The sequence below is a fragment of the Carcharhinus amblyrhynchos genome, chromosome 3 (genome assembly GCF_965287045.1).
Source record: "Carcharhinus amblyrhynchos chromosome 3, sCarAmb.v2.hapA, whole genome shotgun sequence".
NCBI lineage: Eukaryota > Metazoa > Chordata > Chondrichthyes > Carcharhiniformes > Carcharhinidae > Carcharhinus > Carcharhinus amblyrhynchos.
The window spans coordinates 111743780-111759605 of NC_137326.1; the positions used below are offsets into that span (position 1 = coordinate 111743780).

At 41.4% G+C, this 15826-nt stretch overlaps 1 protein-coding gene across 4 annotated transcripts in view; it reads left to right on the top strand.

Annotated features, from left to right (window-relative positions):
- The window catches only part of dcun1d1 (DCN1, defective in cullin neddylation 1, domain containing 1 (S. cerevisiae)), a 51382-nt gene extending 48177 nt beyond the window's left edge, over nt 1–3205 (top strand). For all 4 annotated transcript variants that reach the window (XM_080185736.1, XM_080185735.1, XM_080185738.1 and 1 more), the window contains one exon: nt 438–3205. In XM_080185736.1, the coding sequence (XP_080041862.1) occupies nt 438–517 (80 nt within the window). In that variant the 3' untranslated portion in view covers nt 518–3205. The remainder of the gene's footprint in view (nt 1–437) is intronic.
- Nucleotides 3206–15826: the final 12621 nt, after the last annotated feature.

The window sequence follows — 15826 nt, forward strand, 5'->3', positions numbered from 1 at the left end:
TGATAGGTTTTTTGTGCCATTAAACCTTGAAGTCTGGAATGTGTATTTGGCTAACCTGAATTTAGTCTTGTCAGGGTGAGCCAAACAGACTAACTGTGCTGAATTTGTTTAAAAAAATTAGCATTCACTTCAAGAAGCTACAGAAATGTTACATTTGTGCAAGGGTTTAAAGTTTAAGAGTGCGAGAGTGGTAGACTGCTCATTTGAAGCAACAGTTGAAGTGCATGTAACATTTGTAATACCTGATCCGAGAGCGTTTTCTGTTGAGTGATGGTACAAGTGAAATTTTCCGGTTTTGTACTCATCTCCTTGGTGAACATGATTCATGAAATAAAAGCTGACAGTTTGTGTCTGGTAACAGTTTGCTGTATTGGCTAATCTTAAATGAAGTGAAAGCACTTTTGTTTTAACACATGCACTTTTCTGATATGTTTCAGGAGCATGGCCGGTGCTTATTGATGACTTTGTGGAATTTGCACGACCACAAATCACTGGGACAAAAAGTACAACAGTGTAGCATTGGGAAGCCTTGTCGCAAAATGTACATGATGTGTACAGAATGAAAAATACAGCAAATAATGCACAGTCATTTCACAATTAGTTAATAAAATGCAGATCAATGGATTGAAGTGAAGATCAATCCTTTTATTCTATCCAGAGGGTTGTTAACACCAAAAAGGACTTTTCTTCAATCATATCGTATTCATTTAATGGTGGTTTGGGCTTCTGTCTTAGTCAGGACCTCTTTATGTAATTTCATCAACACTGAGTGTGAGTTCCGTCTGTATATTCTTTGGAATCCTGTTTGGAGGACTTTTCTGAAAGGATAATTTTATAGTGCTTTTCGACATCAAGCACATTGCTGCCTTCAGTTAGGAGCTGAACAGCATTCTCGGACACCGGAAATCTGTGTTTGAAATGGAAACCTCGATTTGATCTTAGTACTTTTTAAATTATGTAAACAGGCAGTTAGACCATCACAGAATCTTACTTTAGCTAATATTTCAGCTGTCTCGTTCTATGGCAGATTACATGTCATAAAGTCTTACTTTTCTATGAAGACTGGATCATACCATGCCTATGCACGAAATTCGGTCCTGCTCCATAATGAAAATGGCATTTAGAATGGTGAAATTCTACAAATGAGATCTGTGGTATTTACTGTTTGTTTTTCTTTCTTTTTGACAAGAATAAAGTTTCCCCACCCAACCACCATCTGATATTAGCATATTGCTAAACATATTTAGGTCGGGTATAATTCAAGAGGCACCTTGTCACCATTCTGATACTGGATTTTGCATCTTGGCCTAGGATATTTGCAATATGCTGTGCCCTGGATGGTATTTCATGTTTCCTTTACAACTGCAGTATTATTATTAAAATTAGGTTTTGTGCTGTTGATTAAAAGAAACTGAAATTCTTCCTTTTTTTTCAACTGGGGCAGACCATGCGTGATATAATGAAAACAGTACAGACCTTCCTATCTTTTCAATATCCGAGGGAATTCATGGACAATTGACTACAAACGTCTCTGTCTATTCATTGGTGTTTGTGGTCATTCACTTATTTGAGTTTAAAATGGTCTGTGCTTTAAAGAAAGTACTAAAGGCAAATATTTTATACCTGTTTTGATCCTGCAACCCAGCTCATAATTCATTTGTATGACAAGTGGGATGTTTATGTTGACTTGGCAACCATTATTGCTATTAGGGGGTCGGGGGGAAGAGGGGATGGGGAAGGAAAAGAAATGAAAATTTCTGTTTATGTGAGATGAATATTGATGCTTGTACACTTAACATAATTTTACCAATAGTTTCCCAAAAGCTTTCACATAGGTTGCCTTTTCTGTTGATCATTCCCTCTATACATATGAATGAGTTGTAAAGCAGAGGATACTGAAATGTTTCAAAAACTAAGTTCTCAGGTCAGTGTTCCATGCAGGTTTAAGATGAGCCTTTTTATTAACTAGACACAGGCTTAAAATATGTGGAATCATCATTTAAATAATCAAAACCTGATTCTTACTGTAATGACTCCCATGTTGGTCTAATGATGCATTATTCAGGTAAAACTTACAGCTGGAAGAGACTATAGTCATTGGGATGTTTTGTTTTTTATTACATATCCTTGATCTGGATTTCATACTTGGGTCTTCAATGAAAACAACCTGTATGTTATGCCCTGTGCTAATCTCAAATGCATTTTAAAATTGTTTAATAAACTTTAATTTATAGGTGTTTTGATGTTACACTGCCATCTAATGCAGTTGACTTTCAATCAGTTTTCACTCACCTGTGTTTTGAATCCTGAAATTGTGTTACATGGCTCTTTTGATTTATTTGTGGTGTGCAGTCAACGCAAAGACATTCAATTAGGTTCCACAGTTTGTTACATGCCCAAATGAGTTTTTGACTTTGACCATTTTATTAATCTGAGTGAAACTTGTCAATCAATATTGATGACTAAAATACACTTAAAGAGTAAAACAAGTTTGTTCATCTTGCTTAGCATACTGGAATACTAAGTGCCGCTCTTAGTTGAGCAGCATACTGTTTTTTCAAAAGTTAATGGCCCAATATTTTGAGCTTTGCCACTGTTTTGAAACTGAACTGTTTCTTTATTAGTTAAAATGCATTACTTTAATTCAACACTGATGGGTAATTGAAAAAATTCTGGCTTACCTTTTATTCCACTGTATTGAAACAATTCAAAGACATTTAAGTGATTATAGAAAGTTCACCATTTTAGAAAACCTATTTTCTCATTTTAATTTGGAAATTATAATTTCAGTAGTTTTCTTTTGAAGATGCATGGTACATTTTAAAGTGCAGTTCTACTGTTTGTTTTGGTGACACTAAGTTTGCAGATGGAGTCGACCCTAATTAAAATAAGTACATGAAATATGGAAAATACAGCTTTATTGTGCAGATTGTTTCTAATTTGCAACTTATACTGTGCAAACACAATGTACTTGAGTACTGTATGAACCATGGAGTCAGTTAGAACTCCACTGTCATTTGCACATGAGATTAGAAGATTCCTAAGAAAAGGAGGCTTAGCTATTAAAATGAGCTTATATAAACAGTGTAAGCTAAGGAAATTTTGAAGCTAAGGTTCGCAATGATTTTTGGTTATGGCTTGAATTTAGGTACTTCTGATGCCAATATAGACTTTTAAATCAAGATATTAAAGATGAATCACTTTCTGAAGTGGTAAATTTTGATTTGTTGCTCACCAGTGCAATCTTCTTGCCTGCTTCTTCCAGCGTGCACCTCTTTGAATCTGGAGAAATTCAGTTTACTGGCACAGTGAACAATATATATCAAATGCATTAAATATGCAAGAACTCATAATGCACAATTTATTTTGTGCACTGAGTAGAGCGGGTGATGGATCTTACCAAGTCTGTTAATGTCTGCACATTATTTCCATCGTCTCCATTCATTTTGATCTTGCGGTTTCTTCCCATTTGTTTTTATAAAGTCGCAGTTGCAGTGAAGGATTCCTCCCTCACAAAACCATTCAGTAACCAAGATTCTAATGGGAGTGTTCTTCAGTTGGACATACAAACTGTTATGGATCTCGAGTACTTTTGTGTGTGCACTCTCTCTCATCTGGAACTTCTTACGATGATGAGAACTGCACCCCTCTTGAGTAACCAGTTGTATGAAGGAGAAGTATCACCTCACTTTAATTTTTTAAAAGTTCATGTAAACTTGAAAACAAAGCAACTCGCACAGAGCGGAGCAAGCAGGACGGCGAATTGTTGGTGAGTAACCAATCGTGGAATTTTAAACAGAATTTAAGTTCCACCTTCAGATTGAGGTGGTTGTCTTAAAACTTAATTCAGTGCTATCCAGTTGAATGGCCTGAACATTGCTTCGCTACATCTTTGGATTATTCTCCAGCTTTCAACCCTGATAGAAACTTGTTGAATATTCTCACTTGCCCCTGTGGGAGAATTATCTGTGTGCTGGATTGGTGGGAATGTATTTCAAATGAATGAGAAAGGTACTTGTACATACATACATACATTTGTGCATGCCAGGCCTTGTTTGATGTAAAAAATGCACTTACTCTTTTTTGGTCTGTTTTAAGAAAAACATCAGAATATTTGGGTTTGATCTTTGGAACTATTGAATAGACTTTACTTTTTAATTAACTGCGGCATAACTGTTCATTTTTAATTTTTGGTGATCTTGGGGAGCCTGATATCCAGCTAGTAATCTTTGTATTTTTACTTGCTTTCCCTACCATTTAGTTCTTCCATGCCACAGCAGTTCCTAACCAAGGGTAGGCAGAGACCTGCCTCCAGAACTTAAACTTGCCATTAGTTTGTTAACTCACCCTAACTGTTTTTCCTTTCCCGTGATGAAACACTTGTATAGGGCACCCGTGCCCAACATACCTGTACATCTGTGAATCTGAGCTTGCATCTTGTCACTCTACTCCCACCAGTGCTTATTAAACTGGGAATTTGCTCATGCAGATTAGTACTATTTCTGTATGCACGAACAATGCTGGTGTAACTAACTATTGCACTGAGCTATTCATAGTGATTTCAGATTGCACCAAACTGTTCAGTGACAGAGATTTTGTACTACATGGGCGCAAACTTTTGATGTCCTTTCCGAAAGCTTGAATCTCATTATGTTTTGTACTGCGGTATTAAGCATTTTTGTCTGCACATTTTTTCCTGTACATTTAAACAAAAATATGATTGCTGTTGTGGCGTGATGCACATTTTAATATCAAAGCTGACTTAATTAATAAAACTACCATAGAACTAGTTATTTAAGATGCGTAGTCACTTGAAGGGATGAGTGGTTTATTTAAAATTACTATTCGATCATTAACAACACTTCAAAGAATGTTAATCAAATGAGAAAAATTTGGGGAGTGAGTGGGACATTAAAGAAATTACCTTTTTTTCATAAATTTGCACCCTCCTGTTTAAAATTTGCTTTGAATGTTCAAACTTTCCTCATACAACTACATGAACATATAAAGTGGAGATCTAGTTTTAAAGAAAAGCATCGACATTTGAATCTATTGACCCCCTTCCAGAATTGTCTGCAATTTTTATGTAGTGTGCCAAAACCATTGTCTTTCATTGCTTGGCATAGAATAAACCAACATGGTTCAGTGTATTTTTGTCCTGTTTGGCCACATCCTTGAATATGACTTGATAAGGGTCCATCTGCTCCTTTTGTGGTATTTTAAGGATAATATAAAATTGAACATTTGTTCAAACTGAACAATTGTTAACTGTGAAGTCTTCATCCTCGGGTATGGGACAGGAAAACAGTATTGTAATTCAGGCCTAATATAGTGCTTTGTACGTATTGCAATTCTGTACACTTGTAGGTAGTACATTTTAGAGTATTGAAAGCTTGTTTAGGAAGAGCTTGTTTAAATGGATGTCTTGTAAATTATGTAAAATTTTTATCTCATTATGGGCAAATGTATTGTAAATTGACACATAAGATGAAAATCTACAGGGTCCACTGAGAAATGCCAATAAAAGGGTTGTAAAAAAAATCAAATTTTAAGTATCTCATTGCCTGTTTGCTAAACATTGAACAAATCAAGAAACATGTTCTGAAAATTGATAAGGTGTAATAAATGCTCTGGATCAGAAGTCAGATGCTTGAGTTAAATGTCCAAAATAAATGTGTGGGTAATTGCCTTTTTTTCCAAGGTCGCAAGTGTTGATTTTTCTCTCATCACCAATTGCTTCCCCACTTCATGTGCACGTTGTCATCTTCCACTCTTTTTGTCAGTCTTGTGCAGTTGTGTTTTTGTTAGATCAGTTGTATTTTCCTCATTCAGAATTTTTAACAACTGGAAAAAAATTCAGTGAAGTAATCCTGGCCCTTTTTTTAAAACCAATCTCATCCACAGACCTTGCCACAACCCTCAACACCTCAACAAATTTATTGTTTCTCCCATGAACACTGCCCATAATTACTTTTTTAGTAACTTATTTCAGGCTACCCTGATGTAAAGTAATTCTGTTGACCTGCCTTGTCTCGAATATTTGAATTTTTAATTGATGACCCATGACGCCAGTACACAATTTGCCTGAAGTAATTTAGCTAATTTCCTCTATAACCTTGAAAACTTCAATTAAATCACCTTAAAGTTTCTTCCAAAGAAAGTAAGTTCAACGTTAACCTTTGACCACAGTTTAGCTTCCCGGTTTATTATTTTGCCGCTTACCATTCATAGTCGATAATAACGTTCTTATAAATGACTGACTAGGCTGCAGAAGGTAATCTCAACAGTGGCAATACATTTACACTCATTTGGCGTGAAACACCAATACAACATTTGCCTTTTAACTAGCTATTTTGATATATATCTACTGCAGCCCTGAAATCTTTTTAGCAGCACTTTTGCTCCCATACTAATCATTTTACATGTACAAGCATTGCCCAATACAATCACGGGAATACTATTTTTATAATTCAAACCAAAACAGTTAATTGTAATTTGATTTTTCATTCATTCATGGGATGTAGGCATTGTTAGCTAGGCCAGCATTTATTGCCCATCGCCAGTTGAGTAGGTGGAGGATTAATGCTTTCTTGAACTGCTGCAGTCCATATGTTATAGGAACACCCACAGTGCTGTTAGTGTTCTGGAATTTTGACTCAGCGACAGTGAGGAAGCAGCACTATAGTTCCAAGTCAGAATGGTGCATGACTTAAGAGGGCAACTTTCAAGTGATGGTATTCCCATACATCTGCCTGTTTTGAGGCTATAGGCCTTTATTTTTTTCAACAGTATGATTTTTCAATTGATTGGAAATTTTGCAATATGAACAGAGATGGAGCAAATGTTCAACACAAGGCTACATTCCAAATTGAAGGTGAGAAATCATCCTTGGGGGACTGTGAAGCAAGACGTTTCTTTTAATCCAGCCACCCATCAGAATTTATAACTGTCAATGGAAGAGATTAAAAAGGCAAAGTGCTGGATATTGAAACTGTAGCTGCCATGGACAGGCCCACCCAAGACAGCTTGGGAGGGGTGGGGTGGCGGGGGGCACAATAGGTGAAGTATTTAAAGGCTAGGCAGTCCAACCATTAGACATTGCAAGTGAAAATAGGTGGTGTCAAAAAAGACTATAGCAGAGGAAAGTGTTGATTTTTCTCTCATCACCAATTGCTTCCCTGCTTCATGTGCACGTTGTTATCTTCCACTCTTTCTGTCAGTCTTGTGCAGTTGTGTTTTTGTTAGATCAGTTGTATTTTCCACTTTCCCTCTTGGAATAGTTGTGTCATCTGATTCAAGGAGCCAACTCTACCACAAAGCTACCAGCGAACCGCGAACCAAGATCTTGTAATAATTGCAGCATCTTCTACACCTGACCGCAGCCAAGAAACCAGCTAACCCAAATTAGCCTCAATGTTTAAAATATATGGCTCAAGGACAATTGAAGGATACTTAACCATACGTCCTTCTATCCTTTTTATTAAACTTTAGTCCCTTATTTCTGAGAGGTATGTATGTTTGTGTTTGGTGGGGGGGGAAGCGGTGAGGGGGGAATGTGACAAATGACTGAGGGCTGAATGCTTGATGCGTTTTATTGCTTTCTTCTGGTGTACTGGTTAATATAATCTGCTCTTTGACTCAAGAAAATCTTGTTTGCTTGGATCCTTATTCCTCACAGCTTAAGTAAAGTTTCAGTGTCACAAATAGGCTTACATTAACAGTGCAAAGAAGTTCCTGTGAACATCTCCTAGCCGCCATACTCCAAAGTCTGTTCGGGTATACTGAGGGAGAATTTAGCATAGCTAATGCGCCTAACCAGCGTTTCTTTCGGACTATGGGAGGAAACTGGAGCACCCGGAGGAAATCCACGCAGATGTGGGGAACCTGAGTCCCTGGTGCTACGAAGCAGTTATTGTTAAATCCTTTCTGATTGGGAAAAGGCATATCCTTGTGAAAAAGAAACAAACCTTCGTTGTGACCAGCAGAGGATGTTGAACCAAGGGGAGCCACTTATGTGATTGTAACATGCCTTTGTCCTAGGTGGTAGTGGCCTGAAGGAGACTTGGGGAGTCGCTGCACTGTGTTTTATAGTTGGCACACTTCTGACACTGTGCGTTGATGGCGAAGGGAGTGGATGTTGAAGGTGGTTATATCAAGCAAGCTGTTTTGTCCTGGATGGTGTTGGGTTTCTTCTGTTGTTGGAGCTGCTCCCATCCAGGCAACTGAAAAGTACTCCATCACTGTCTTTACTTGTGCCTTGTAGATGGTGGACAGGCTTTGGAGAGTCAGGAGGTGAGTTATATTCTATAGCATTCTCAGACTCCAGTGGCTACATTATTCTTATGACTAGTCCAGTTCAGTTTCTGACCAGTGGTAAACCCCAGGATGGTGATAGTGAGAAATTCAGCAAAGGTGCTATCATTGAATGTCAAGGGGTGATGGTTAAATTCTTTCTTGCTGGAGGTCGTCATTGCCTGTCACTTAAGTGGCAAGAAATATTCACACCACACATCAACCCAAGCCTGAATGTTGTCCAGGACTTGCTGCAGATGGACATGGGTTGCTTCAGTATCTAAAGAGTTGCGAATTATGCTTAACATTTTACAATCATCTGTGAACATCCCCACATAAAACCATAGTTATATAGTGCAGAAAAAGCCCTTCAACCCATCCAATCTCCACCAGCAGTAACTACGTTAATCCCTTTTTCCAAGCATATGTCCCATATCCTTGAATGTTACCATGCTTCACGTGCTCATCCAAATACTTATTAAAGATTATAAGGTTTCCAGTCTCTGCTACCTTTCTGGGCAGTGCATTCCAGATTCCCACCACTCTCAGTGAATTTTCTTTTTCTCATATCCCCTCTGAATCTCCTGCTTGCTCACCCTAAAACTAAGCCTCCTTATGATGGACCCCTGAACCAAGGGCAACAGCTGCTTCCTATTCACCCTTTCCATACCCTCATAATTTATATGCCTCATATACCCCCTCAGCCTTCTCTAGTCTAATGAAAACAATCCAAGCCTATCCAGCCTCTCCTTGTAGCTCAAATACTCAATTCTTGGCAATGTCCTGGTGAACCTCCTCTGTACCCTCTCCAGTGCAATCACATCCTTCCTACAGCGAGGTGATCAGAACTGCACACAGTACTCCAACAGTGGCCTAACTAACATTCTGTACAGTTCCAACATAACCTCTTTGGTCTTGTACTCTGTCATGACTGAAAAGCAAGTGTCTCTTATACCTTCTTAACTACCCCATTCACCTGCCCTGCCGCCTCCAGGGATCTGTGAATATGTACATCAAGACCCATCTGTTCCTCTGAGCTTCCCAGTTCCTGTCATTCATTAAATACTCCCTTGTTACTTCTTCCAAAGTGCATTGTCTCACACTTACCATGGTTAAATACCATCTGTCACTGCTCTGCCCATATGACCAACCCATCTACATCATGTAACCTATGACGTTCTTCATTATTAACTACCCCACTAATCTTGGTGTCGTCTGCAAATTTATATATCATTTGCCCCACGTTGTCATCTATATAATTTATATATATTTATATAAAACAAACAATAAAGGTCTCAGCACTGATCCTTGTGGTACACCACTGGATACTGGCCTCAAGTCACTCAAACAGCATTCTACTCCACTCCTTGTGTCCTATTACTAAGCCAGTTTTGGATTCATTTTGCCAAGTTTCCCTGAATTCCATATGCTTCAACCTTCTCGATCAGTCTCCCATGTGGGACTTTGTCAAAGGTTTTGCTCAAATCCATATATACATCATGGCACAGTTGCACAGTGGTTAGCACTGCTGCCTCACAGTACCAGGGTCCTGGGTTCAATTCCTGGCTTGGGTGACTGTGTGGAGTTTTCACATTCTCTCTCTGCATGGGTTTCCTCCAGGTGCTCCAGTTTCCTCCTACTGTTCAAAGATGAGGTGATTGGCCTTGGTGTCAGGAGGACTATCTAGGTTAAATGCCTGGGTTTATGGGGTTAGGGTCTGGGTGCAATTGCTGTCGGTGCACACTTGATGGGCTGAATGGCCGCCTTCTGCACTCTTAAGATTCTATGAGCTGCACTTCCGTCGTCCACATACATCCAACCCACTTCTGATTTTAAGATGGAAGGTCAGTCATTGATGAGGCAGCTGAGGATGGTTGGGCCTAGGACACTACCTGGGGAACTCCTACAGTGTTGTCCCTAAATTGAGATGTGTGATCTCCAACAACCACAATCATCTTCCTTTGTTCTCAGTTATGATCCAACCAATGTGAGTTTCCCTGATTCACATAGACTTCAGCTTGGTCAAGGCTCTTTGATTTTGGTCCAATGCTGCCTTAATGTCAAGGGTAGTCACTCTGACCCCTATTCCAGTTCACCTCCTTTCTCCATGCTTAGACCAAGGCTGTAATGAAGTCAGGAGCTGAGTGGCTCTGGCGAAACTGAGGGTTAGTGAGAAGATTATTGCTGGTGCTGCTTGATAACACTGTCAATGACGTTTTCCATCACTTTGCTGCTGATTGAAAGTACACTGGATGGTAATTGGCCAGGTTGGATTTGTGTTGCTTTTTGTGTACAAGACATATGGATAGATACCTGTGTTGTAGCTGGACTGGAACAAATTGGCTAGGAGTATGGCTAATTCTGGAACTCAAGTCTTCAGAAATGTTCCTGGAATGTTGTTGGGGCCTTTTTTGTATCCCGTGCCCTTCAGCCGTTTCTTGGTATCACATGGAGTGAATCGAATTGGATACTGACATCTGTGGCACTCGGGTACTTCTGAGTGAAGATTGTTGCAAATGCTTCAGCATTACCTTTTGCACTGATGCACTGATGCACTGAACTCTTCCATCTTCGAGGATGGGGATATTTGTGGAGCCTCCTCCTCCAGTGAGTTGTTTAATTGTCCACCACTATTGACAGCTGGATATGGAAGGACTCCAGAGCTTAGATCTGATCCATTGGTTGTGGGATCAGTTCAACTTTGTCTATTGCATGCTTTTTCTGCTGTTTAGCATTCAAGTAATCCTGTGTTGTAGCTTCGCCAAGTTGACACCAATTATTTTTCGGAATCTCTGGTGTTGCTCCTGGCATGCCTTCCTGCACTCTTCATTGAACCAGGGTTGACCCACTGGCTTGGTGGCAATGGTAGATTTGGGGATATGTCAGGCTGTGAGGTTACAGATTATGGTTGTATTCTATTTTACTGCTACTGATGGCCCACAGCAGCTCATAAATGCTCAGTTTTGAGTTGTTAAAGCTATTCGAAATCTATTCCGTTTTTGCAGTGGTAATGAAACATGATGGAGCATACCTTGAACGTGAAGATGGGACTTTATGTCCACAAGGATTGTGTTGTGCTCATTCCTACCAATAGTTATGGACAAATGGTAGGTTGGTAAGGATGGAGTCTGGTTTCGGTTGTTCTCCGGAGCAATGTACTGGTGGCTGGTGAGTCTTGAAATTGCGATTTACGTTAATTCTTCAGTGTATTGCCGGTTCATAAGAAATAGGAGCAGGAGTAGGCCATCTAGCCCTTCGAGCCTGCCCCGCCATTCAATAAGATCATGGCTGATCTGTCGTGGCTCAGTTCCACTTTCCCGCCCTCTCCCCATAACCCTTAATCCCCTCTCTTATCAAGAACCCATCAACCCGCTTCTTAAAAATATTTAGCGAGGCAGCCTCCACCACTTCAACGGGCAGAGAATTCCAGAGATTCACTACCCTTTGAGTGAAGAAGTTCCTCCCCAACTCCGTTCTAAACCGCCTCCCCTTTATCTTGAGGCTGTGCCCCCTAGTCCTACTGTCTTTTTTGAGCGGAGTTCGCGGAGTTTTTGTTTGTTTTTGCTTTCTGTAGCAGGACCTAGGCGCGGGGGCAGTCGGGAAGGGGGCGTGGGAGTACAAAAAGAAGGGTGCAATAGACAGCTGGCAGCGTCGGGATCGGGCAGTGGAGTGAGGTGGGTGCAGAGTGAGTGCTGCAAGGGCTTTGGCTCACAGAGCTTAGGCGAGAGCAGGCTTAGGCAAGGTGAGTTATTGGTCCAATTTTTCCATCTGTGTCCATAATTCTAAGGGTGGTCAAATAAATGGCGGGGTCCTTGGGGAAACGCGTCAGCTGCGTTAGGTGCAATATGTGGGAGTTCCTGGAGACACTGCATCTCCGGAAAGTCCACATCTGCACCAAATGTCTGGAGTTGCAGCGTTTGAGGGCCTGGGTTAGGCAATTGGAGCTGAGGCTGGAGGATTTATTTTTAGTCAGGGAGAACGAGGCGATAATGAATAGGAACCACGGTCACGAGGGGATCCCAGAGCCTGGGGGGGGATGGGTGGGTTACAGTTAGGAAGGGGAAAAAGAAGAGGAGGAATGTTCCAAAGGCTACCCCAGAGGGTAGTCTCCCAAGATATCAGGGGTAAGGTGACAACTGGGGTGGAAAGGGCAAGAGAGGAAGGCCAGAATGCCTCAGAGGGAAGGAAGGGGGCTGGATGTGAGATAGTGGTGGGGGACGGGAGGGTTAAAGGAATTGATAGGCGGTTCTGTGGGCAAAAGCGGGAGTCCAGGATGGTAGTCTGCCTCCCTGGAGCAGGGGTACAGGATGTGTTGGAGAGGGTAGAGGGAATCTTGAAGGGCCAAGAGGCGGATATAATTATACATGTAGGAGAGAAGGACGTAGGAAGGAAGAGTAGGGGGGAAATACGTAGGTAGTTCAGGGAGTTGGCAGCCAGGCTGAAGTGCAGGGCCTCCAGGGTGGCGTTCTCTGGGCTGCTGCCAGTGCCCAGTAATAGCAGGGATAAAAATAATGAGATCCTACAGCTGAATGCGTGGCTGAGGGATTGGTGCAGAATAGAGGGTTTTAGTTTTGTAGACCATTGGGAAGCCTTTGCAAAGGAAGGGCACTTGTATAAGTGGGACGGGGAACATTTAAATGGGAAGGGTACACACATTTTAGCTGGGAGGTTAGCTGGAGTGTTTCGGCAGGGTTTAAACTAATATGGAGGGGGGGTGAGGAGGAGACAGACAGCTCAGGCACTGGGAGTGGGAGTGAGTTGGAGGTCAGGTTAAGTCTAGATGATAGGAAAATCTCCCAGGAGAAGGAGGATCCGAGTGGGCCTGAGGGTCTTCAGTGCATCTGTTTTAATGCAAGGAGTGTGACGAGTAAGACAGATGAACTTAAGGCCTTGATGTTCGCGAGGAATTTAGATGTGGTGGCAGTGACAGAGACGTGGTTAAAGGAGGGGCAGGACTGGCAGCTAAATATTCCTGGGTATAAGTGTTTTAGGCGTGATAGGGGAGGGTTGAAAAGAGGAGGGGGAGTGGCGCTCTTAGTTAGGGAGCAGATCACAGCGGTGCAGAGGGAGGATAACATGGAGGGGTTGGGAATTGAGTCTCTGTGAGTGGAGTTGAGGAATAGGAAGGGGGCCATTACTATGCTAAGAGTGTACTATAGACCGCCCGACAGCATGCGGGCCGTGGAAGAGTTAGGTTCTTTAGGTAGCATTAAAACTGATAGTGGAGGGGTCCTTTTCTAGCTGGAGGTCTGTCACTAGTGGTGTGCCGCAGGGCTCAGTACTGGGACCTCTTCTCTTTGTAGTGCATATAAATGATTTGGAAGAGGGAGTAGGTGGTGTGATCAGCAAATTTGCTGATGACACCAAGATGGCTGGATTGGTGGGCAGTGAGGAGCAGTGTCTGGCAATACAACGGGATATTGATAGGCTGGTTGATTGGGCAGATACATGGCAAATGGAGTTTAATCCGGATAAATGTGAGGTGATGCATTTTGGTCGGAATAATGTAGGGGGGAGTTATATGATAAAGGGTAAGCCCATAAGGAGTATAGAATTGCAGCGAGACCTGGGGGTGCAAGTGCACAAGTCTTTGAAGGTGGCAGTACAAGTGGAGAAGGTTGTGAAGAAAGCCTATGGTATGTTAGCCTTTATAGGAAGGGGTATAGAATATAAGAGCTGGAGTCTAATGTTGCAGTTGTATAGAACGTTGGTTAGGCTGCATTTAGAGTACTGCGTCCAGTTCTGGTCGCCTTACTACCGGAAGGACGTGGAGACTCTGGAGAGAGTGCAGAGGCGGTTTACCAGGATGTTGCCTGGTATGTAAGAACTGGGTTATGAGGAAAGATTGAACAAATTGGGGCTGTTTTCCCTTGAAAGATGGTGAGGGGGAATCTAATAGAGGTATATAAGATTATGGAGGGTATAGATAGGAAATAGCTTACCTCTGTTTACTCTATGTTAGAGACACATAGTACAAGGGGCCATGGGCTTAAGGTGAGGGGGGAGAGGCATAACTCAGATATTAGAGGGAAGTTTTTCACACAGAGGTTAGTGGGGGTATGGAATGCTCTGCCAAGTAAGGTGGTGGAGGCAGGCACACTGGAGTTGTTTAAGAGTAACTTAGACAGGCACATGAGTGGGTTGAAGAGGGGTGGATATAGGAGATTGTTTTAAATAAGGTTCATTAGCATTGGGACGTCCCTGGTAATGTAAAAGAATGTGGTATAATAATAATGTTTTTTCTCTTCTAATTCACAGGTTTTAAGTCGGTCTGCCTTGTCCAACGAGAGGCATATACGCGATGGGTCGTACTTGGGCTGCTCTTGAATGTTCGAGATTGGCCTAGTGCTTCATGTCGTTAGTGTGTGCTTAAACTGGACCAGATACTGGGCAAGGCGACAGCTCAGTGACTATCACTGTTTGCTGTGCAGACACATGGATTTGGGCCGGTGACCTCCAGCACCTTCTCTTCCGTAACATGGATACTTTTCAAGACAGTATTATTTACTTTGTTGAGTTCCCTCGTCTCCAAGTCTTTCTCTGTGCTAAATACAGATGAGAAATATTCATTTGGGATATTAACAATTTTTTATTTAATTGCTCTGTCCAAGGGCAATTGACGTGTTCTTTACTTGGGTGGAGGGCAAAAATTGAGAAATTACCCAGCAATCTGATCTAACAGTGAAAGGAGAATTGCATTGTCGCAGTTGCTACTGCAGATGTTGTAGTAGTTGCCTTTCTGCTGTGAACCTGGGTTTGCCAGTGATCGTAGAGTCATGGAGCTAGAACGAAACAGGCCCTTTGACCCAACCCATCTATGCTGACCAGGTTTCCTAAGCTGAATTAGTCCCATTTTGCACCCTTTCCAGTTTAAGAGCAGCCTTCCTAGAGCAAGGTGACCAGAATTGCACACAGTACTCCAAATGTGGCCATACCAGTGTCTTGTAAAGTTGTAACATAACATCCCAACTCCTGTACTCAATGCTCTGATTGATGAAGGCAAGTGTGCCAAATGCCTTCTTCATCACCTTTCCACCAGCTCAAAGTGCTTCAATAACTAAAATGCTTTAGGCTATCCTAAAAGACTCAATTTAAATGCAAATATTTTATAAGATGTACATGAGCGTACAAACAACTTACATGGCTCACAAACACACCCAGAGAACTACAGCTGTATTCACAAAATGGACAATAATAGTAAATAAGCTATTTAAATTGGAATCTTACAATATTTGCAATGGGGGCTACATGCTGATATAATTAAATGTTTTGTTGAAATGTTGAATCAAAATAGGAGTCTGAGTAAATGGTGCTGTGGATAATAGGTGGTGGTTCCTTGTGCATTCAATCCACTTTCTGGAAGAATTGTGAAGTGGGATCCAAAAGCAAAATCCTGCAGATGCTGGAAATCTCATCAGGTCAGGCACCATCTTGTGGCAAGAAACAGAATTACTCGTTTAGGTCAGTGACCATGCACCAGAAGGGAAAAATAGAACCTAGAACAGTACAGCACAGTACAGGCCCTTTGGCCCTC